A 25,731-nucleotide genomic window follows, 5' to 3' on the forward strand; every position below is an offset into this window, starting at 1 on the left:
TCACGATCCCCCAAATCTGTTACCAATAGAGACAGGAATAAGACATAATAGCAAAGAGGCAGTACATTTACAAAACGTTATAGTTTTCTTTGATACTTGACAGACTATATAGATATTGCTGATCTTAAAGAAATGGTTTGAGTCTCTCTGAGTCTGTCTGGAGTGTATATTGCAGGCGTTCTGGAATAAGCGCTGGAGTGTGCAAGCGACTGTGTCGTCTGCGAATTGGAAAGACTTTGATGAGGGATTCCAACAAGAGGTGAAGAACTCCGGAGAAACCATTGACGGCGTAAGTTGAATTATCATCTTTAATTAATAATTTTTCAAATTGTTAAAATAAGACAAGCGAGAGAATCACGCTGCACTTTATCATGCAAACTCACATGTCTAATCCGCCACGTTGTTGTTATTAAAACTTGCGTGAGTATATTTAAAAAAAAAGGGGGGAAATATTTAAAATATTTTTCTTTAAAAAATTTCATAACTTTAGATAAAATTAGGAACAATGTATAATGTATGTATTTTGCAGCGTTTTTTAAAAAGGAGTTTATAAACAATAAAAGTAACATTTTCAACTATAAGAAAGAAATGATAGGTGAACTAAAAGCTGACGATTCAAACAAGTAGAGATGTCAAAGATTAAATGGGAGTGACTGTATCAAGTAAAACATTTTAAAAATTACCAAACTGTAGAAGAGCTCTAAAATACAGATGACATAGGGCAAAAACTCAGGGTTTTTTATACTCATTATTTGATCAGATACACTGCAAAGATTGCAAGATCTTAGAATTGGTTTACATCAGCGTACGAGAAAAAATGGGAGAACTGGATAAAACCAAGTGATTATGTATAAACAAATTCCTTTTTACTTTGCAAACAATTCCGAAAAGTTGCATTTATTTCAGAACGATGCTGTCAAGATTACGATCCGCACATCCTGGGTTGCTTATATCAGCTATATTTATTCTATGTAAGTATGATCTGTTCTATATTTTTCTTTAATAAACTAGACGTACATGCAAGACAGTTCTTCTGAAACGGTCCATTTCCAGATTTGTCTTATAACTTTGGCAATGATATTCAAGTCACATGACCCGTGCCTTTGGACGCGGTTGGTTCATTAACACCAGACAATTAATTTAAAATTAACCATAACTTTGATTCTTACACCGTTAGAGATTCAAAGGCTTTTTTCAATAGAGAAGGCTAATTGGAGATTACATAATATAATGCAGCAAAATTGTAGAACTGTGAGATTTGTAATCCTGCCTTAGGTGGACCATTTCCAGAGCCTTTTGTTCTTATCTGGCCCAGTTTAACTTGAAGATTCACCGAATGATATTAATATCGTTAAGTCGTTTTTGAAAACACTTATGAGCTGACTAAAACTCGCAGTAAAATAATAATCAGATATTGGATTAGTATCCCTTATCCCTAGTATCACCTTACCTCGGATTATACGAGTCAGCAAAATCATGCGGTTTCTCTTTTTGATCTAAGAAAATCTCAAGATTGGATAATATTTTTTGCACGAACTATTTTATTTCCACTGTTTTATATCATATATTGCTAATGCAAATGTGTGATAGAACGATCGAGATAGGCAATGTTTTAGAACTTTGTATGAAAGGAATATAGTCTCCTGATGGACAAAAACCTCCATCTATTTTCTTGTCAACAACTTTAATCTTTGACTGATGTATGTCATTGTTTTAACTAACAAAGATTAAGTAAATAGGCCCTTCCAGTTAACTCAAAGACTAAACATCCCCAGTAATTTTCCGCAAACGCCCGAGCACAACAAAAACATTTGTCTTAGTGGTTCAGTTATTTGTTCAGCCAGTCGTTTTTTTTTTGTAATATAAAAGGTTATTGCTTGTTAGAAAAATACTAAAGTCAGCACTCTTAACATTAAGAGTGAAACAGGAAATAAAGTTTGTCTTTGAACGAGAATGAGAGAGAAAAGAGTATACGTGGTTAATACTCTTAAAGATTATAATCTGACTGTAATATGTTGCTTCTCAAGGATTTATTAGATCATAGACGGATCCCGCGAGATTTTGAAACTGGTAGTTCTCTATAACGGTATAATACGCTGTATTAATGGTATCCCTGTTATCAATACTGCTGGCCTTTCCATTCAGAAACAGAGCTTTACTGTTCAACCCAATTTGCTTATGTACAAACTATTTAAAATGTTTAATTCTCACTTGCTCTTGGAATCTTGCGAATACGATGATACTGTTACAAAATTACAAAAACTTCGTGTTAAGTTGAAACCAGAAACCCCCAGCAAGCCGCTGCGATACCTGGGCCTTTGACAGGTGCCCGTCAGAGCAATGATGGCCCGATTACAAGAACAGTCCTATCTAGTCTCATTGCCTGATATTGGATGTGATCGGGGTTTTGTTTTGGACCATAACTCTGGGTGGGATGTTTCCTGATGGGCCGTCAGAATGCGATAAGTCGTGTTTTACACCTAAGAATTTATAAGTTATCAAGATGTATGGAGTTGACAGAATGGCAATAACCGCTATTGTGTTCATTGGAGGAGGGTAAAGGGTCTTATTGCACCACGCACCTTTTGCACAAAGGTCGAACATTGCATGAGTGACAGATTTCAATGATTTACGATTTACAAAAAGAATATGTCGGTCTTTGTCATAGTGCGGGAAAAACCCCTCGATCTTTGCCTCTCATAGATAAATCCCGCTCAACACTTATCTGTTGACTCGCTTGTCAATCAAAAGTCAAACACAAGAAATGGTGCTTCTTTCTAAAGAAATTCCAGCGTAACTCTATAGCACCAAACAGTATTCCATTGACTGCTCCATGGAAGACGCATGCTTTTTTCAATGATATTAAGATTGGGATTATCTTCGCGAGCAGATCTTTGAAATTATTCGAATTTGGGAAATGAATCAGAAGCAGACATGTTTTTATCAGTCACAGAGTACAAGCCAATTGCAAGCCAAAGAAGGGTGTCACGTCGGATGCAAGTATATCATTCTGACGGGGATGCGGTTTCTATCCCCCCAGCAGGCATCCTCCCTCTCAGACCAACAGGTGTCACGTGGCCTTTCAAATATATCTACCTAAAACAATAGTACACCCACTCATCCCCACAAATAAACAGCAGCCATTTGTCGGCATTACCTATAGTTTATGTAAACCAAAATTAATGTTGTAGAACAAGGTATTATTGTGGAGCCAATTTATGGCCGTTTTATTGTTTCTTTTCACAATTATTCTTTGGTAATAAACATACATTGGTTAGACGATAAAATCTCTTCGGTGTAAAACTCTGCAAAGTGCCAATTCTGTATTACTACCAGGCCCGTTAAAGTTTAGAATAGGCAGTAACTTGGCTTCCAACTCTTTACACGTTTTAAATCAACAGCAGGATGTCAGCAAAAATGCTTGTAATTGCTTCCAATCAATAAATCTTCAGTTGCATCATTCTATTGTCTGTCCCGTGTCTCGAACCTCAACAGCAAAACGGATTAAAAAGGAAAGATAAAAAAAACACATATCAAACAATCAAATGGAAACTTTGATTTCAGAGAATTATTTAAAAGAACAGAGGGTTATAGGGACTATGTTGTTTGCACCTCAAAGAAGATCTCTTAGCTTGCAGTTTGAGGATGATAACAAAATAAAGCAGATGTCTTAGATATAAATATTATCTTAAACCATTCTAGTTTTTGTGTGCCATAAAACGTCAGATTCCTCTTTTTCTTTTACAGACATTCCAACTTCTTACTGCTCAAAATGTGATTACACGGTATACGGAAAGGATGACGCACCAGGTAGGATTATACAAACTGTCAGCCTCTTGCTGTGAGGGAGCATGTTTAATGACCTTTGAACTTTTATACCGTGATAAAATCATATAGCCATACTCAGATCATAAAAACCCGACTTATGAGCAACAACGTTCACTTCAATAAAATAATGGCACACTCGTCTGATTCATACTTTCACAGCGGCCTTGTCCTGTCAATATCTACTAACGACCTTGCTTCATCTAACGGCCTCGTCCCATCTAATTACCTTGACCCATCTATATCTAAGCAATGACCTTGTCTCGTTTACATTCTAATAAAGTTTTTATTTCATTATTTGTTTTTTCCCCAAACATGTCTTAACTACTAGTATCTGTCAACATCAGAATTGTTTACATTTCTATAACAACGACATTGACATGACCTTGTCACAATAACGTATTTTTTGCAATCAACAGAGTATGATTTTATATCCTCCTTCAACAATTTTAAACGAGTGATTGGGGTGAGGATTGACAGGAGGAGCGGTACCCAGGTGGGACAGACATCCTACGAGTTCAGGAGGAGAGCGGAGCGGGGGGACTTGATCATTCCAACAAGGTCAACTACAAATTTGGTTTCATTTGCATTCAATTCCATATAAATTAATTTTTTTCTGATATTTGAATCTCAAATATATTGCATTTTACAGAAATTTGTTTTCGGACGGGTTTCCGTCGGAGTTCTCTCTCTCGGTCACCTTGAAGCTGGCCAGTGTAACGAGGCGCGAGTCATGGAACCTGATCGACATCACGAACCCCCAGGGCGAGACAGACTTCGCTGTGCGCTTTGTCGGGGAGTTACGACAAATTCATCTCTTGTACAGGGACAAGGTTCTCAATACGCTAACAACGGTCGAATTCGACAAAAAAGACACGCGAAATGTAAGTAAACACGAAGGTCATACTTGTTCTTAATTATTATGACAGTGGAGTATAAATGATATACTAGTAGCTCAATTTTATGTAAATATGGAGTATTTACAGGAGAACAATTTTTACAGGTGTTTACAAAGGGATGGCACAAGATGCAGATTAGCGTTCAAAAAACTGAGGCCTCTCTGTATATTGACTGCACAAGGATACAGACCGTCCAGATGACGCCATCTGATGTCAGCAACATAGGGTACATGACCGTCGCTAAATCAATGACTTCCAAACACACCACACCAAAGGTAAGATGGTTCTGAGCCATTGTCGCTTAATTTTTAGAAAAAGGAGGAGGGTGAGGAGCAGATTTTATTATTAGTCTGTTACTTTTTGTTTCCATTGTGTTTCCAGTTTTACCTGCAGTGGCTAGCTATGCACTGTGATCCCACCAAGCCCTCCAGGGACAGCTGTGAGGAGTTGGAGGATATTGACGACAGCGATTCTCAAGTAATAATAATGCTAGAGCATCGAATCCAGTCTACATGTTAGAAAGTCGTAGTTTAAAGCCTAGACTGACAAACTGAAGAAAGTGTCCGCATACTGTAAACCAACCTTATTTCGCGTGCGAGAAATTTACGCGAGGTTAGCGAGAGCCTTGTCGTCGTGAATATTTCTCGCCGCGAACCAATCCTTTGTCTATAGTTTTTAAAACAATACAGGTCTGGATAAGGCTTGGTTTACTGTAATATCTATTTCATTCAAAATAGAAATATCTTCAGTAATTTTTTTGTCGAGCATTGAAATTGCGCCAGAAAATAGAGGACAGTAGTTTTAAGAAGGCTTGATGGTCGTGGCAGTTTTCATACTGTTTTGATCTCCTTTAGAAGAAAAGTTCTATATTAAGATATAGGGAAAAACCCAAAATTAAGGCCAACACTTATGGAATTTATATTTTCTAGATAATAGTTTATAGCATAACAAATTACATCTAAGACATTAAGATAGACCTGATGGTTAATTTGTTGACCACCCAGCCACCTTACAAGCTATCACTGGCTCCGTTTCAATTTTTGCGGACCTTCTGTGTTAGACTGATGTAATCAGGCCTGTTTCGTGTTTTTTTGCAGACATACAAGGATATTATGTTGGCAGACAAGGTAGGCGTAAAGAGCTTTTACTAACAATGCTGGAAAAATGTCTATACATGTTAAATAAACAAATCTAACCTGTACAGTTTTGTTGAATAAATTACTAAAATATTTCATCTCAATTAATTTTGATGTGAAGTTGTTTAATCATAAAGAATGGAGCTAATTCAACAGTTTAAAAATAATATTACATGATAAAAGTAAAATACAAACGTATCGTCTGTTGTAGTATATATAATAAGCCAACATTCTACTGCAAACTTTTCTTTTCACAACATCGCTCTGCTAATCAACGGTTAATTAAAATTACGTGATATTAGATTTCCATTAACCAATCGGAACTCTTTTTCGTTCAGTGAATGTTGGCTTTAATAAACTGAGAGAGGTCTCCTTCTGTTGAGTGCACTTGGTGGCGGGCTGTCACTCACCGACTTACGCTTGTGTTGGCTTGTTCTCACTGCACTTAACCATAACACACATCTATGTTTCTTTGATCGCCAGTAACATTTCCAATTCTCCAGCAACAACGTGGAGGATCCAAATGTCCCACCCAATGTCCGCCCGGAAAAAACGGAATCCCAGTACGTCTCTCTCTCTCTCTCTCTCAATTGAAATTTTTTCTCTGTATAAAAAGAGATGTTGATAAACTTATTTTATTCAAAAGGGAAAACAAGGTGTTTCCGGTCTTCCTGGCAAACCAGGAACCCCCGGACAAGATGGACTTCCGGGAGAAAGAGGACCGGCAGGAAAAGACGGAAACGACGTACGAATGAATTTAATGGAAATTGAACTTCAAAGTTATATTCAGATGATGGAAACAAAAATCATCATTTGTATATTACTTTATATTACATGTTTGTGGGTTTTTTTCTTAATTCAGGGACGACCTGGAGAGCCTGGTAAACCCGGACTGCTGGGAGGTCAGGGTCGGCCCGGAGAGAGGGGAGAACGAGGCTTAAATGGAAAGGACGGAAGCGCCGGAGAGCCTGTGAGTTTGTAATGATATCAGAATCCAGAAGTAAGTCTGTTTTCATTTATGGAAAACCTTTGTGAAATATTTTTAATTGTTTTTAGGGCAAGCCAGGAAAAGATGGAAGTGTTGGACCAAGAGGACTGCAGGGAGAAGAGGTCAGTCTACAATTCTTTGTATTATGAATTCAACTGTGTCTTCATTTTTAGTTTCATGACAGACCATATATATGTAGCTTATATTTATGTTATGAATTCAAATTGTTGCAGGGACCACGGGGAGAGAGGGGAGAAACTGGTTCCCCCGGCCCTGCCGGACCCCCCGGAGAAAGCGTAAGTCTCACGTGTTTTGTCAGTGTGGAGTTTGCTGCTACTTTTCAACTCAAATTAAACTCAAAAATATGAACGATCATGAATTACATTTACAATATACAATACAACAATCTGTTGTTTCATTTTAGGTTCAAGGACCTGAAGGAGTTGAAGGTCCCCAAGGACCCCCAGGTCAACCAGGACCTCTGGTAAAACATTTTTACACTCTGTATAGACGTACTCGTATATCAAACTATTTTTTATGTTGGTTTTTGTTTTGTCGGTGGGTTTGATTTTTTGGTCGTTGTTGGTTTTTGGGGTTGTTTGGTGGGGGGGGGGGGGGGGGTTAAATGGTGTCTGTCCTTGGAATAAATTTTGGTATAATGATTTTTTTTTCATAATTACGAATCACAGAATGCTAATTGGTCGTTGGTCTTTTTACAGGGACCACAGGGAGTTCCCGGGCAACAAGGCAACCCCGGCAAGGACGTGAGTATCCGGTGTCTTATTAACCCACTTTATTCATGTACGGTGACGGGAAAACCATGTCTCTTTACCCACTGGCTGTATAAACGTGATGTTGAAAACGAGGGTATAAGCGGAACATTCCCGTGTTAACAGGCCCTCCTTTACACAGAAGTTATCCCTGCGCTTTGATCAGGTCCCTTATCTATCGGTTCACGCAGCCTTGGTCGATGGAGTACCCCTCCGTCACGCAACTCAGTACCAGGTTCGATTTCCGACAGATAACTCATCAATAAGATTGACTTATTGCCTGACGTGGGTTTGTTAAAGTAGGGATGCATGTTCGAGTGCATCAGCGTTTTGTCTGGATTGGCCAGTGTGGGTATCTGTCCCAGATATCGTTCCACGCCAGTTGTTCCTGCATACAGAAGATTTGGGTTAAATTACGATATCAGATCAAGAACGCGTTATCCTTTCATCATGTTGATCTTTAAAATTCCTCTCAAATTACATACATTTGTACAGTTTAATTAAGTTCACATAAGTTTGAACCTCTTCATCTGATTACCCCAGCTTGCTTTTATTTAATCTGGATTATAAAAAAAACTCATAAAGATTATTTCACCCTTGATTAATATCATCTGTTGATCGTATCATAAAAGGCATCGATGTATCTATAAGTATATTGTTTTCAGTTAATTACTTGTTGTCAGTTTATCCTATTACAAGTACCTATGTCTTTGAACAGGGTAAACCAGGAGAGAGGGGGGAGAAGGGAGACAGCGGTATGCCTGGTCTACCGGTAAGTTACAAACCATGTGTCCCCCGTATGGAGAAGGCTTTATATAGTGGTTACTAATTTAAGTCTCTGCTGTCTTAACAAATAAAGTGATGTGCATAATAAAATATATATCAAAACTAGACACGATCTCGTTGCGAGCAACGAGGAGGTCTTCCGTCTGATTTTTGAATTTGAGATATATGTTCGATCTTGATTTTGCTATTTAACAGCTAAACATGATTTTGAATAGAAAAACAGGGTCTACATTCTAAGGGCCAGATACTATTTTGTTTCAGGGATAAGAGTTTTGTTCAGCAACTGTTTAGTAACTCGTCACCGTTCTAGAGATATATGAGAAAAACAAAGTTTTAGGGACAAGTCCCTTATCTCCTTATTGGAGCCGCTGAACTGAATTTTGAAAGTTGCATTTTGTAAAGAACATCATTTTGAGCATCTTTTCTTCTATACTGCATTTCAAAATATTTTCCTTTTTGAGATATAAGTGGTCATAGTTTATGGACTCTTGACCCCTAAAAAATCCTTATTACATAACACATGAATAAATCATTACATTACTTGGATACATAAATGTGAGATAAACATATTTGCTTCTATAGCCTTTTATTAAATTTCCCTCAGTAAAGAGCTACTGATGAAAGATTTTAGAGCCCTTTAGTTCCCTAATTTGAGGGGCCAGCCCGTTTTTCTTGATATCAAATAAATCATTGAAATCCTAACACATTTTGTTCAACAACTGTTTAAAAATTTGTTACCGTTCTTGAGATATATAGGAAAGAACGTTTTAGGGGCTGATCCTTAAACTCCTTATAAGGGCCGTTTAACGAAATTTTGAAAATTGCATATTATTTAGTACATCATTCGTAGTATCTTTTCTTCTATACTGCATTTCAAAATATTTTTCCTTTCTGAGATATTGGTAATCAAAATTCTGGAATTTTGGCCCCTAAAAAACCCTAATTACATAACACATGATAAATCATTACATTGTTTGGATAAATAACTGTAAAATAAACATATTTTCTTCTATAACTGTTCACAAAATATCCCTCAGTAAAGGGCTACAGATGAAAGACTTTAGAGCTTTTTGGTCCCCTAATTGTAGGGGCCAGCCCCTTTATCTTGATATGAAATGAAAGGTCTTGTAAATATCTACTTTTTTGCATAACATGTGTTTACAAAATATTTTTCAGAAAAGAGATAAACTAAGAAAACCATGAAAATTACGACGTTTGTCGAGCTTTAACGCCTTTTGAGCATGACAAGTATAAACATCTTTATGCACATCCACAATCTCTTGTCTACAATCCCTGAAAGTTTGAACTCAATATCTTTAACTGTTTAGGAGAAGATCCCTGGACAAGCCGACCCTCTGAAAATCGCTAAAACGCCTTTTTCTCAAGAACGGAAATGACATGATCAAAATTAAAAAATGTATATTAAGTTCGGATTAATATCTATTAGATCTGAAAGTATCGCGAAAATCGGTCCAGCCATTTCCCAGAAATTGCTTGCACAACTTTTGTAAGAAAAAAAAAATAATAATAGGGAAAAAGAAACCGAACGAAAACAATAAGATCTTCCGTTGGAAAACGGAAGACCTTAATTAAAAAAACAACATTACAATCAGTTTAAGGTATTCCGTTGGAAACGGAAGACCTTAAAAACATTACAGTGTCTTACACATATAAATCTTAATGTTAAAGCTGCTTGGTCCGATTTTCAATCAAATAATTTACGCTTTAAACGATGATTATGCCAAGTATATGTGCAATAATATATGTTGCGGTAGTTTTCCCGGTCAATTAAGCTATAATAGTCGATGAAAAAAAATAATGTAGATTTGAAACTCGTTGAATCCGGATATTGTGTATTCCGGAATGCTGTCCAATCCGACGACATTATACAGCCCCTTGACATTTTCCTCTCGTTTTTGGTTAAAAAATGTTGTGCAATCCGGATCCTGTCTATTCTGTAAACCGGCGCGATGAAAAAAAAACCTGACCGCTGATAATTAGTAAGAGTTATCTCCCGTAGTCCGGCCACTTATCGATCGATCGGCCTTCTGCGAGATAGATAATGCTCAATTAATTTATCGAACAATTTTTCTGTCGTTGCTATTGATTTAAACAACTGTGAATATAGGTCCAAACAAGCAACGCATTTCAGTTTATACCGTTAAGTTTTGTTATATAAAATACGCATTTTTTGCCAAAATTAGATAATAGTTCACCCCATTTTTTTCAGGCCTTGATTCAGGATACTGCGGGGTTAAGACTGTCGATATCGTTTGTTACCCCCTTGTATGGCTAGTATTGGCTACACGAACAAGTTGCATATTTTTCTGTTAAAATGCTCAATTTTTTTTTTATTCTCATTTATATTTCGCCATTGGGCATTTCAGCCACGTGTTGACTCGTTAATGTTTGTTTAACAATTTCCGGCAAAGCATGCACTTTTCAGGTTTATCGGATGTTTTAAATATTTCAAATAGCAATGATTTGATTGAAAAAAGTATTTCTATCGTATGTATTTCGTTATGGATTTATTGCCTGGGTTTTCCAAAAAAAAAAAAACAAAAAAAACCTGAAAATTGATACCGTAAATAAAATCGATGAAATATAATATATTTCAGAAGAACTGAAAATTTTGCAATCAAGACCTACTGCGTTTAATACTATCGTTAATTTGCAACAATGTCCTCTAAATCGGACGTTGCCTAATCCGGCCAATTTTTTTAGAACAACCCTCCGCCGGAGTAGACAAGTTTTGCTGTACAATGTACAAATTTATTTTTAAAATAAACGACATAAAAGGGATTCAAGTTATTTCGCCTGGATCGTGTTTAAACTGGCTCCTTGCGTTGAAGCTAGTATGATTGTATTACGACTTTGACATCTGTCCTTTTTATATGATCTATCATAACATAAAATATACAGCATGACTATTAAAATAAAACAAAAATAAAGCATTGTACATTTGTTGATTATTAGTTTTTAAGTTTACGTTGTTTATTATCGATGCTAAACATGCAGGATGAATACACCCAAATATTTCGGAGGATAAAATTAAAACGCTTTTTATGAATATATTTCAACTTTTACTAACTACATGTACACCATGCTTAATTCATGCTCTCTCTCTCTCTCATAAAAAAAATCCAATATTTTGTTAGCCAAATGAATTGCAGGTTGCAAATACTTAAGATGTGCGATTGGAATAATCATGTTGTGAATATCGCGCTTTTTTTGTTGAAATGGGTAAAGTGTAATCCATTAAATTCTCAGCAGCAAAATGTCAGAAATGGACATATGTATTTATACATGAATGTATTTACATTTCAACTCGTACGACTGTAAAGCGTTGTATTATAATCATTGATGACATTTTTTTTCTTTTTCTTTTTTTGAACTGTGATTTAAATCAATGGTTTGATACATCGTTAAACAAAATAATTGAAAATGGAAATGATTTAAAAACGAATCAATGTGTGATAACGTGTACATGTAAACACGAGAAGCATGTGTCCTAGACCACAGCAAATCGGTTGTCCACTTGCGCAGCGTCTCCCGGCCCGTGTTTTGTAAATGTACATTGTACATTTAAAGTGGTGGATTTGAAATGTTTTCAGTTTGATTACTGAAATGTTTTCAGTTTGATAACTGAATTTTATTTTCCACAATATCTCTATTTTATGACATAGAAAAGATAACAATGAACGCAATTTTTCATTGACAGTCATACATGTACTATCTATTTTTTTTTAACTAAGAGGCCAAAACAGCATTACTTCGTAGGTAATGACATAATCTTTTCTCATTTACTCTTTGAATATCTTTGAATATCGTTAAAATCGGAATTCGTTGTGTTTGCAGCTACATAAATAAACCCATGAGTGCATTACAGCAGGGCGCAAATTTTGTGTACTGGATAACGGTTGACCGCTTGGTAGTCAAGCCGCGACCTGTTTCCTAGATCGTGGGCAAGGGATCGGATTCAAACAATTGTTTACATACATGCAGCTCGGAATCAAGCTAGATTTTAAATGCGACTCAAATGCATTGCAAATAAGCAGTTCTTTTTCTCATAACGTGTTTCCCTAGAAAAGAATTAAAGTGTTTAAACACTTATTGAATGTAAGATGGTAATAGGTAATGGTATACTCTTTTTTTTTACTATTCATTAAAGTCGTTAAAATCGGAACTTTTGAGTTTGCAGCTACATAAATAACCCCATGTGTGCATTACAGCAAGACGCAAATCTTGTGTATAAGGTAGCGGGCTAGCGGCAGACCGCTCGCTAGTCAAGCCGCGACCTATTTTTTCGGCCGCGGGTAAGGGATCGGATACGTAATTGTTCACATACACAGCCATATTGAAATCTTAACCGCTTTTGAGTTATGAAGCGATAACTTTCAAGAACTCTAGGTCCCTAATTCGAGGGGCCAGCCCCTTTTTCTTGATGTCAAATGAAAGATCGTTTAAACATAAATCTTTTTTGTTCTACATGTCTTAACGAAATATTTCCAGGAAAAAAAATAAACTAAGAAAACCATGCAAAATCACAACGCTTTTATATCCCATTTTTTGAGCCCTACCGAGCTTCGGCGCTTTTCGCGCTGAAAAATTAAAATTACCCTATTACATATCTACATTCTTTTAACTATCATTCCTGAAATTTTGAACTCGATATCTTTTTTAGTTTATGAGAACCTTCGTGGACAAGCCGACCCTCTAAAAATCGTCAAATTGCTAATATCTCTAAACCGGAAGTGACGTCGACATTAAAAAAAAAATTCCAATAAGGTTCAGATATATATCCACTGTCGTGTATCCGCGCCGGTAGTGACGTGTTTGGATAAAGTGAAAATGGAGGCTCCGTTTGCTTCTTGATAAGTTTTCGTGTTATTTAAGGCTTACATTGTCTATTTTTACATTAAAAAGATCGTCAGATCTATTTAAAAGCATATAAAATCTTTAAAGTTCTATGAAGTTTGTGTTAAAATTATGTAAACAAGCAGTTTATGTCGATTAATTGTGAACAACGGAACAGGTTTGGATGACCTTGTTTTTCAAAATAGGAACGGTTTGGATACGCATCTGATACGGTTTGGATGTGGTTAATATAAGAGTGTAAACAGTTCTTTGAATTATCCCCTCACGAAGAGAATATAGCATCGCTACTGTGCGATATACATGTCCTCACTGCAAAGAATGCTTTCAATAAACATGGATATCGTCATGTGATAGACATACGAAGTCACATTGTTTAAAAACATAAAGATACACGTTAAAGACTTAATTATGCATTTAAGTCAAAAAAACATAATATACCGTAATTTGAATTTCAATTTTAAACAAGCTCCAAATAACTTGCAATTGGCTTATAAAAATTGCATACAGAGTGCTTTACAGATATGTTAATTCTGTTGTATAATCATTCTATCGATATTAATTTCAAAAGATTCAGCCTTACAAAAATCTTTACCGTCACAAAAAAACAAGTGTTTACGACAGTTTCAAATAAGTTATGATTCTATAACGTTATCGGCTTTAAACGTGAAAGAATAAAAGAGATCAGTCAAATACAGAATTATACCAACTTTAAAAAGTTTATAGTCTGTAAAATCGTCTAATGATACAAATGTGGGTTTTTTTTCTCTTTTAAAATTGAAACGATATCATATATAGGTACACTACACAGAACAAACCGTGATAACGTGGATATTCTTAATTATTGGTCTCCCGTTATATGGGTTTCATGAAAATGAAAAAAAAAATTCACTTTTGATACAGAGTATTTAACTTATCAAACATCATACTTGTCTATTTTTTAAAATTATAAATTGAAACGTTCCTAAACAACTTTTTAGTTTTACAACAGCCTAACAACTGCGCTTTAGCAAATTTTTAACTATGAAATTTTTATCATTATATACTAACGCGGGTTTTGTACTTTTTCTGCAGTAACGCCACCTTCATTTCCCGCATGAGTCACCAAAACTTCTTGATAAACATAGATACATATTTATCGTTTTGATTGTCTGGTGAGAATTATGATTGAATAAATGTACATATAAAATGGCGATGTTTATTTAGGTCTCGTCATCACTTGAATTTTCTTGACTAACTATTTCTAACAACAGAGTAAATATACGACTTGACAGACAACTATGGTTTTTTGTATTATATCACTGGGAGCGAAATAATCGTATAATTTTCTTCGTTTAGCGATGTACTGGCTTTGTATTGAATATAAACGAGGCTCATCAATTTGTTCATAGTCAGTCAAATAAATTCAAATGACGTTTGCTTATTAATATTCAAATATTTAAGCGTACAATTGCTGTGAATTAAATGAATATAAGTAATAAGGAATCATTCTTTTGATATTACTAGACTTTGACCCGTGCGTGCACGGGTTGAGATTGTATATGATATTGGACATTTACGAAATAGATACATCGATAAACCGTATTGTTGCCATTTAGCCTACATAATAAAGCTTTATGCCTACATTTCACTACACTCTGCTTAGTTAGAATAATCCAACTATGTCTCGGGACAGGCCTACACCACAGTTAAAATGCCTCTCATATACCCGTAATGTAGCAAAAAATTGCAGAATCGCTCCGAAACGATTTTGGAGATATTAACGAAGCTGAATTGAAAATAACAGTCAAATTATCCATAATAAACAATTTTGAGGCTGTAAATACCTATCATCTAAAAATTTAATTCATATTAATGAAGAATTTAACACTTTCTCCAGCAACGTTTTTCACCCGATTCAAGTTGACATTCCGAACTACATGTATCGTAATTTTTCATATTAAATGCACTGATTTCGAGCTATCTCTCGTGATGAACAGAATATATATGACAAATTTTCAATGAAAATTTACACTTTTTTGTAATATCGTTTCTGAGTTTATCCATGCAAATGTAATATTGTGGAAACAAAAACTAAAGAGCCTCCCGTGATTTAGCGTGAATGTAATGCGCATGCGCAAGGTTGTAAAATCCGAAAATTCCATATGATTTCCGGGTTTTTTTAAAGGAATTTTCGTTGATTATTAATTAGAGAAGCTTGATTGAGAAAAAGTAAAAACAAATTGGTAATCTTCGAGTGCCAATAAAGTTTAAAATATATAAAACAAATGGCAGTACTCTTCCGATTTCTCGGTATTAAAGCCAAAAAATTCGGGTCTATTAGTTTTAATATAGTAGTATAGATATAGATGAGGTGATAATTTCGTTTCGAGCTTTATTGGATTTGACCACGCCCCGACCAAAATAATCAACTCATGATACTCGGTCAAAGAATGATTCCTTATTAGTTAAATAATCAATTTCTGATCAATTATATACTTAACATACCATTTTATCAGAGGAAGAAAACATGCTTGTCTAAAGAAATGAACTTAGTCATCCAGTTATAGTCCCCTTCGTTTGGTTTCATCACGTTTATAAAAAATGTCGGACAGGAAAGAAAAATTCACCGTCTGTATGTTAAGTTCTTTTTACCTGGCTTTAAATACATCTTTTGCATGCTATGTAATGGAATGATCCACTATTTTTTAAAAAGATGTATCTTCGGTTGCACACCGATGAAAAGCAAACTGCTCTATGTCTAAAATATGTAAAAAATGCTATAAATTTAAATTATTCAAACTGTACCATTTGCACAATTTATATTTTAGCATCCAAACCGGAATAATTTATTTATCCAAACCGTACTACTTCTTTAGCAGATGCATGAAGTTCTTGCTATTTTTATACATAATAATGTATTAAAAAGACATTGGTTTGATTTTATTTGGTTAATGTAATGTTTAAAATTAATTTTGGCTGCTTCAGATTTTTAGTATGTGTTATATTATCTACGTAATCTAGAAATAGTTCTTAGCTTTAGCGTTTAAATGACACGTTAACGATTGATTTTCCTATAAATAAGTCGTTTTTATTAACGATGAACAAAAATAAGGCAACACTTTTTTCAACTGCAAAACCTTCAGAAAAATATGAATTATTATTACGATATTTTAATTAATATTTACCTCGTTGTCGAGAGAAAAAAGGACACAACAATCATTGTTTTTGCAATGGATACGCCATTTTCACGTTATCCAAACATGTCACTAACGGCGCGGATACACGACAGTGTATATCTATCAGATCTGAAAGTTTCATGTAAATCGGCCTAGTAGTTTCTGAGAAATCGTGTACACAAAATATGTAAGAAAAAAAAAGAATAGGGAAAAAGAAACCGAACGAAAACAATAAGGTCTTCCGTTGGAAACGGAAGACCTTAATTAAAACAAAAAATCAATAATAATATCTGCAGTCGGAAATCTAAAATTTAAAATTTATGTAATAAATCATAAATAATAAAAGTGATAAAATCATCGATTAACAACTTATGGATGGTTTTTTTTTTCAGGGGGCACAAGGGGCCCAAGGTTTGCAGGGTGTTCCAGGACTCCCCGGCCCACCGGGCGCATCGGTAAGAACCCCGTCTTAAAGGATCATAACCCCGTCAATGAGATCCAGACCACTGTGTTATATAATCTACCCATGACGAGTTCAAATTCCTTAAAATTTAGCAACCTACTGAATGTCAGTGATTTGTTTAAGTTTTTAAAGTTCTCGCACCACCGAGAATTTGAAATACAAGATTTCAAACAAAAAACCCATCAGTCAAAAGTTATCTTAACTGTACAAGTTGTGAGAAACAAGAGATATTTGATCAGTTTATCCCTCTCAGATTCGAACATCATAAAGTTTTTTCTCTCTTCTTTTACAGATTACAACTGCTGATGGGAAAGCCGGCAATGTTCAACAAGTGCAGGTAATGAAACTTTTGAGAGACTATATAACATACGTTTGAAAGATTTTATCTCTTTTGTTTACGATTATTTCGAATGGTGTTGTTTTTATTTATTAGGGACCTCCCGGGCCGGCGGGTCCCCAGGGGATTCAAGGCAACGCCGGGTTACCTGTAAGTGAATACATTAATAAAGTTACGAATACTGCTAAACACATGCAGGGAAGAATACTGTTTTTAATATATATTCTAGAAAATTTAATTTTGCGAATGAAACCAAAATACAAAAAAAAATCTCTTTGTGCTTTTAAACTTGAGGGATAATTTGACATACATGTATTTTGTTATATTTACAGGGTTTGCCCGGAGAGAAAGGAAGTCAGGGTCTAAGAGGGGACAGGGTAAGTAAGCCAAATGAAACAAAAATACACACACGTATATATAGGTTTTTAAAGACGTGTTCTTGCCGTAATATCTTTTAAAAGTCTTCTGCTAGTTTGAAAATAGCTTCAAATGACGTATGAAAATGATGTACACCATACAGACTACATCACAATAGAAGATTATGAAATTTTGAAATGTTTTATAAAAACTGTAAATATTCATATCTAAAAACACAGTTACAAAGTTTGGACAATTTTTACGCTGGGTCGTGCGTACTTTCCGCGACCCTTTGATACATTAAAATTTTAGTTTATTTCTATGGAATACATTCAAACCCATCTTAGTTTGGTTTGAAATTTTTGACAAAGATTAAGATTTACAATGTGTATTTATAAACACATTTAAAATGACAAAAACGTAATTGTCTACAAACTTTTTTTTATAACTGTCGTACAACAAAATTACGGTATGTATTGTTAATTGTGTCCCCGTGTTTTAGGGGGAATCCGGAGAGCGGGGAGAACAGGGGCCGTCCGGAAACGATGGGAGACCAGTGAGTTACATAATCCAAATTTTACGTATACTTTAAATAAATTTTTGCACACAAAATTTGAATATTCTATATGTGAGCTATATCTCATTGTGGAAACACGTCTTATTTGAAGGGAGTAGATGGACAGCCAGGAGCGGTCGGAATCCCCGGAAGAGACGGGAAAATGGTGAGTGGAAGAGTAATGTGCATTTCTCTGTGTTACGCATAAATCAAAAGTATGCCATGATTTATGCATTCTGGTTTGTTTTATTTATAGGGACCAAAGGGCGACTCAGGGGCGGACGGAATCCCCGGGAAAGACGGAGTTCCGGTCAGTTTTCGGCTCATCATTTCCGGCGTCAATTTTTAAATTCTTTGATTTGTTTTCTTTTCTTTTTTATGGTAAAAAAAAATAGTCATTTTGCCACATATATACAAATCAAATAACGAAAAATTTGATTTGACAGGGAAAACACGGTAAACATGGCGAACGTGGAGAAAAAGGAGAGCCTGGAGAACCGGTAAGTCTTCCACAGAACGTCATCTATTCCTCTGGTTGGGCCTACACATATATCTCTTCCTTTCGCTAATATAGTTTTAAAACTGTTATACGTATGATTTTTAACGTTATTTTTCAGGGACTACCTGGGAAACCCGGCCCCCCGGGACCTGCATACTCCCCGTTCATGAGTGACGATCCGGTACGTATAATCTCTCTCTCTCTCTCAATTTGTTCTTATTTTGACAATGTAAATTTCGTGCCTAAATTAAATAACAAAAAATTGCATTGCCGATTTTATTGACATTCTTTTTTCCCATTTTTACATAGAACGCAATCATGGATTATGATTACAAATACAGAGGCGAACAGGTAAAATCTTATAACTATAAGAGTAACAAAACGGGGAGAATAATTATTGTTGGGTAACATACACCGACTACCAAAGTATTTTTCCAATGGCCTGCTCTGTTTTAACCTAGCTTTGTGTTTGTTCTTAGGGAATAAATGGACAGCCAGGACCCCCAGGAAAGGACGGACGCTCCGGTGTTCCCGTAAGATCCACAAATATAGGTTGAATCGGTGGTAGAAATTCAAATAATTTGTCAGAAAAAATAAGAATTTCTGAGATTCAATGTAAACTGTGCTATTTTAATGACCTAACGTGATATATACTTTGTATCTGACAATTTGCCCCCGTTAAATTCAGGGTAGCCCCGGGATACCAGGAGAGCCCGGACAGCCCGGGAGACCGGTAAGTATTATTAAAACCATTTTCCTGTTGAATTTCTACGTGCTGATTTTTTTTAAACTTACGAGATAACAGAAAAATGTTATCTGTAGTACTTATTTTCTATTTTCTTTATATACTTACCCAGGGAGAAATGGGGGATCAAGGTGACCCAGGAGATGTGGGACCAAGAGGGTTACCGGTAAGTTTTATGTATAACGTGATTAGCCTGTTAGTTACGTATTTCACGTAGTTTACCGGTAAATCTTACACATAACGTATTCAGCTTTCTGTGTACTTACCGTTACATAAGTTTTTCGATAATTGATGTGCCGTTAACTGTAATTTCGGAGAATTCATCTTTTCAGTAATACTGTAAATTCCTTATTTACGCGAGGAATTTATATCGGCGTAAAATCGTGAGAAGCAACCCTCGCGGATTTTAAAATCGCGCTTTTATTTTTCATACAGCTTTGAACAATATGAAATTTGATACAACACATTGGAATTGCGGAATTAAGTACTCGCTTAAAAGAAGTTTAAAATATATACAGAAGTACATTATTTACTCAATTAGAAACCAAGAGTTCATTTTATATCAAACAAATTTCATAGTGAATTTTAGTATGACTTTTAGAATTACATTATCGAGGATCGGGTGTATAGGAAGTCCCAGTCAATACTTTCAGGTGGTCTCTACTAAATCAAGTTGTTTAAACCATCGTAAAAATACGCATAGCAATTATTGATACAAGATGGTGAGTTTTGTGTATAAGAGCGATTTGATAAATATCTGAACACGACTTTCACATATTGCATTTGTCAAATCAATGCATTCCTTTCGCTGCAAAACGGTTGTCTGTCTCTTTGATGTGTTCACACAGCAGTAGCACCTGCAGCGAGATCAAAGGTTTGTAATTGCGTTCGGGATCTGTAGGTAATTAGGTAACATACTTATCTTCACATCGGAACGTTCTCTGCAATTGTACAAATGTTGTTCCATTTTAACGTTTGAGTGAAAATGAAAACTATACCAACATACCAGATCTAAATCGAGCGTATCCTCCAAGATTCCATGAATGAAATTCTGTAAATAGTCATATCTTTTAGATCTAAGCCAAAAATTAAGATGGATCGAAATATTTATAATACCGAAACCGTATATTGTTTTAGACGATTAAGAAAAATGGATTCTATCACCGAAGTCCGTATGAAGTAAAAAAAATAGAGAAAAGATCCGAGTCTTATTTTGACATATTTAATAAATTAATATAAAAAACACACTATTCATAATTAATAAACAAGGAATTTATGCTTGCTTGTATAAGAATATATTTCAATCGCGTATATTGTATATCTTTGGCATTTTTAAAAACTATTCATGTACTGTTTATCACAAGTTCTAGAATTTATAAAGACTCATCTTCGCTAGGAGCGGAGTAGATTGTAAACCTTTGGCTAGCGAAGATGCTAAAGACTGTGCATGTCTATTATAACTTATATGTTATTTTATTTTAGGGAGTTCCCGGACTGAAAGGTAGCCATGGCGACCCAGGCATGGACGGCATGCAGGTAACGAATCTGTGGCATAGAAACAGCATAAAATATGCTTACACCGAGCAGGATTGCAGTATTGTGTAGACCTATATATATATATATATATATATATATATATATATATATATATATATATATATATATATATATATATATATATATATATATATGTGACTGATGCAATATTTGTAAAATCTAATTTTGATGAATAAAGGAGACTCAGAATTAAAGATTAAATATATGACTTTTTTACCCGACTGGCATTTTTGAGAGATGCATTTAATGAACATGAAACTAAGGGATGGGAATGAAACCAAAGAGAGGGTTGAACGTGGCCAGATTTCACTGTATATCTAGTAGATTTGAATCTTTCCTTTGAGATAATATCTCTTTAATTGACATGAATTTAACATCCCTCTTTCTCCTCTAATCCATCCCCAAGATTCCCTATAAAACCACACTCTGTCTGGTCAATCGGGATTACTTCAAATCCTCACCTCCTCGTCTCCATTCCAAATAAAATGTGGGTCCGCGCGCAGACTGTCCTTTGCTTGGTCCTCATTTTGTGCATCTGTTGTGGAGAAAGTTTTCATAGGAAGGGTCTGAAGAAAAACAAAAAGAAAAAGAATAAGACTAAAAATAAGAGCCGGCCAACTTCAGACTTTATCTTGAATTCTTTACAGGGAGATCAGGGAGTGGCAGGTGCCCCGGGACCTCGCGGGGAGCCAGGAAAAGACGGAAGACCGGTAAGTTATACTTTTGTTCATTACGAATAATTATGCGATTTCCCTGTTTACGATTATTTAATAAACAATAATATTTAACCTTTGATATTTCTAAAATGCTCGATAGCCTCTACAATAAGGCTATGACTTTAGATCAATATGATCTATATCAGGAAGTGATTTCAATGTTCATTATTTGCAGGGACAACCAGGGACTCAAGGAATATCAGGTCCTATGGGACCTATTGGTCCGATTGGACAACCCGGACCTCCTGTAAGTACACTATAAAGTATACCTCCTTTTGCATCTTCTGTTCACGCCTACGTATTACGTTTGAATCAAAAGTTTAATAAAACAAATGCTTCGCTATTTCATTTAAAATATCGTGCTGTGTTTCCTTTTAACTGGTGACAAACTTTGATATCATTGACTTGAGCTAATCCAACAATTAGAATTCCGTTGGCTGATTATGATTACGAAACAACATATGCTTCCGCTCAAACCCTGTAAACTAATTTAGTTTCCGTGACGTTTGTAACTTAATGTCTTTTCTTCATTGACAGGGTCCCCCCGGACCTCCAGGACCTTCGTTTGATGTGGTAAACATATTGTTTGGTTATCAAAGAATTTCTTCTTTTGCATAACTGTCATTTATTCTTTTGTATTATTTCATTTATTTACAAAATATGCATTGCATGTTTATAATGTACTCACATTTTGTTGCAGAAATCTATAATTGGCGGTGGTATGTCAGATAGCAGCATGTTTGGTCCAAGTGGTGCCCCGGTAAGTTGTCACCAGCGGCAAGGATATCCGGTAAGAATCCAGATGACGTCATCAAAGCCAGATGCTAGGTCAGAAGTTACTTCATGTAGAGAATAGCTGCATTGTGTCGTTCCTCGTCATTCCTGCTTGTTGTTTTCCATTAGTTACATTTATATTCGATTTTTGTTTTATTTTACCCTTTCTATAAAAGTAAAAAAAAAATACCCTAACAATATTACCCGTGTTCTAACAGTAACAGTTATATCCACGTTAAGATATTCTTAACGTTGACGTGTATATTCTGTTCCTAAAAGACATAGCTTGTATCCCTCCCTTCCTTTGCATGGGGCTTTCTTCATCTGGATTGTTACCCCCCGGTATACTCTGTACTTTGGTAAGTGTGTAGATCTAGAGGCATGCTGTAAAGCGCTGACCGGCAAAGTGCCAAGTTTGTTGATTTTCTTTGTTTTCGGTTGATTTTTTGTAACGAACTATTTCCCTTATCTGTTTCGTTTCTTATCTTTACTGTGAATTAGATTAAATGTGCGTGCTTACAAGTGTGCATTTTTGGAAAGTGGACTGTTGCGTTTTTGTTTTTACAACTGGCCAACCAAGCAATTCTGATAATTTTGGAAAATGAAGCAACATTCTTTATAGATATATTTTACCCTGATTAATCGGTTAGTTTTATATTTCTCGATCCTTTATAAAGCTTGATAACTGTCATGAATTTACCCAAAACAATTATTCCGCCATATCGTAATACCGAACCTTATGACACAGAATTAGTTTTGGTTGGCTATATCTTAATAATAAAACATTATATAATGTGTCAAATATTTTTCTGAAGATTTCTACCATAATCTTGCTAAAATACTATCGTTTATTGTACGGCGTTCATGTGTCTTAATCAGGCTTTGATTCCCCTGTACCGTCCCTTTTTCAGGGCCCCTCAGGTGCCCCCGGACTCACAGGAATGGTAAGTATCTACTAATCGAACACGATTGTTGTGTACAATAACTATTATAGATCATTTTTCAAGCGAATGCTATTCGTTGCATTTTAACGATATGCATCTCTCCTTTCTACAACAATAGCCAGGAGAGCGTGGGCCATCGGGAGAGCGAGGTACACCTGGGTCCACGGGTGCCCCCGGAGTTCCTGGTATTTCCGGCCCCCCGGGCCAACAAGGACCACCGGGTCACAGAGGTCAACCTGGAATGCCGGGAAAACCAGGACTACCAGTAACAATTTTTTCATGACTACTGTGTGTGTGCCCACGATTTTTACAAATGTTTATGATAGAGATTGATGTTTTGGTATATTTCTTTCAAGGGACGCATGATTCCAGAGTCTGAGATCAGGGAGCTTTGTATGAGACTACTGAGAGGTTTGTTAGGTTTATACAAACTCGGCTCTTTTATTTCTTCCGAAAATAATGGAATTCATAGGCGGTATAATGTGGTCTTGAAGGGATAATGTTCATGCAACAACCCAATGTGAAAGATTTCTCTTTTCTTTCAGGAGATTATGAGGATGTTTTTCACAGTATATAATTTTAAAACCATTAAAAAAAGATTCGGTTGTTACTTGTGGAGAATTAATTTAAACGTAGAATATAACTGTTGGAGAATTAATTATACCATAGGATATTACTTCTGGAGAATTAATGATACCGTACGATATTACTTACAAAGAATTAATAATAACGTATGATATAACTGGTGGAGAATTAATTATAACGTGTAGGATATTGCGGATAATTTTAAAATTTTGACGCAGCAAATAAAAACAACTCGATCCCCAAAATCAATACGTGAAAGTTAGATCCCTATAGAGACGCTCACTGAAAATAATCGGTTTTCATTATTTGATGAAAAAAAAATGTGTAAATTGTTCAACTTTTAAGAGAAAAATAATGTTTAATATAAATAATCTCGTTTCAGAAAACTTTGATGAATTGGTCGCCGGACTACGAGGACCGCCCGGGCCCCCGGGCGTTGGGAAACCAGGAGCTCAGGGACCTCCAGGCCGGGTGGGCGCTCAAGGTGGGCAAACAAAATCGGGTTTTCATTCTTTAGAGTTAGTTTAGTTATATATATGTATATGACCCAATGCCAATGTATTTTTTATTTACAGGTGAGCGTGGGTTACCTGGACCAACAGGTGAGCGTGGTTATGCCGGCATGCCAGGACTTCCAGGCCCAATGGGACCTCAAGGTCCTGCGGGACCTGAGGGTGTGAAAGGAGACAGGGGAGAAATTGGGGAAGGAATTCAGGGCAAACAAGGGAACCCTGGAATCCCAGGTATACACCACTCCGTAAACTGTACCCGTTATTCACATACATGTATATCATTACATTTGTGTCAGATGTTTTACTTTCATTTTGACATTCTAGGTCCTCCTGGACCTCCAGGCGAGGGGGTTATGGGTCGTCCTGGAGAAAGGGGAAACCCCGGAGCCCATGGTCAGCCAGGCAGTGCCGGTCCCCCAGGAAAAACAGGACCCCCCGGATATTGTGAATACTGTAACTTTGCATCCGGTAGAAGATCTGGAGATTATATACAACTTGGTCCAGGCCGGTCAAACACCAAAGGCTAAGGAGACTTACAGCACATTTGTGAATTCCATTACATTTGTGATATCATTCATTTGTATTCCTCATACATTCTTCACCCCTCATCTTTGTGTACACCAGTCTTTGTATGGCTTTTCTTCATGTATTTAATTTGCTTTTAATCCTGTGATGTGCCTATGTGATTGATTTAATTGCTGTAGCCAATTCATAGACTGCTTGATTTTGTAGTTAGATTGTTGATACTGCAAGGCCAGTACACAAATTCAGGTCCACCACCAAATTATTATGCTGAAGGTTTTTTTTTTGGTTAACTTATGAAGTGGCATAATCAAAATATATTTATATTTATTTTCCGTTTAGATAACAGGTTTGAATTTCTAGAATTTTTATACTTTTTATTTCAGCTATTTGGTGTAAATTCGTTTTTAAATCATGTGCCATATGTGTATTATGTCAGCTGTGCCATATATTCCTCTGTTATAGAGATGTTAATATCTTACATTGAGATCTGTTTTGTTACATTTATGACATTAAGATTAAAGGTCACCTTGATTCATAATGCATGTGTGTGAAATTTTCTATTTTGATAAAAAAAAAAGTATCTGTAAATAAACGAATACAACGAACACTTTACCAAATGATGCTAGATTTCTTAATATTTATAAATTATACTGTACTAATATACAAGATCTCCTTTTCAATAAAACTGCTAATTTTATCCCTCTTGTCTGTTATATTTGGACAT

General features: G+C 35.7%; 1 protein-coding gene across 2 annotated transcripts; it reads left to right on the top strand.

Annotated features, from left to right (window-relative positions):
- LOC128166292 (collagen alpha-1(I) chain-like) lies at positions 1 to 25,704 on the top strand. 2 transcript variants are annotated; one of them, XM_052831376.1, is made up of 40 exons: positions 1 to 289; positions 907 to 971; positions 3,748 to 3,810; positions 4,245 to 4,386; positions 4,478 to 4,709; positions 4,829 to 4,999; positions 5,106 to 5,201; positions 5,822 to 5,851; positions 6,364 to 6,423; positions 6,507 to 6,605; positions 6,723 to 6,830; positions 6,917 to 6,970; positions 7,082 to 7,144; positions 7,273 to 7,332; positions 7,568 to 7,612; positions 8,337 to 8,390; positions 16,830 to 16,892; positions 17,193 to 17,237; positions 17,334 to 17,387; positions 17,570 to 17,614; positions 18,097 to 18,150; positions 18,263 to 18,316; positions 18,407 to 18,460; positions 18,597 to 18,650; positions 18,768 to 18,830; positions 18,959 to 19,000; positions 19,129 to 19,182; positions 19,338 to 19,382; positions 19,507 to 19,560; positions 20,877 to 20,930; positions 21,599 to 21,661; positions 21,843 to 21,914; positions 22,205 to 22,240; positions 22,368 to 22,457; positions 23,353 to 23,385; positions 23,504 to 23,650; positions 23,742 to 23,796; positions 24,353 to 24,454; positions 24,546 to 24,713; positions 24,807 to 25,704. In XM_052831376.1, exons 2-40 carry the CDS (start codon positions 911 to 913, stop codon positions 25,007 to 25,009), a joined length of 3,042 nt encoding a protein of 1,013 aa, XP_052687336.1. In that variant the 5' UTR covers positions 1 to 289; positions 907 to 910; the 3' UTR covers positions 25,010 to 25,704. The 2 variants fall into 2 exon arrangements, with proteins under 2 accessions (XP_052687336.1, XP_052687337.1); XM_052831377.1 differs by having other exon boundaries at positions 9 to 289; positions 22,368 to 22,427.
- The last annotated feature ends 27 nt before the right edge of the window (positions 25,705 to 25,731 follow it).

This window comes from Crassostrea angulata, chromosome 10 (genome assembly GCF_025612915.1).
Source record: "Crassostrea angulata isolate pt1a10 chromosome 10, ASM2561291v2, whole genome shotgun sequence".
NCBI lineage: Eukaryota > Metazoa > Mollusca > Bivalvia > Ostreida > Ostreidae > Magallana > Magallana angulata.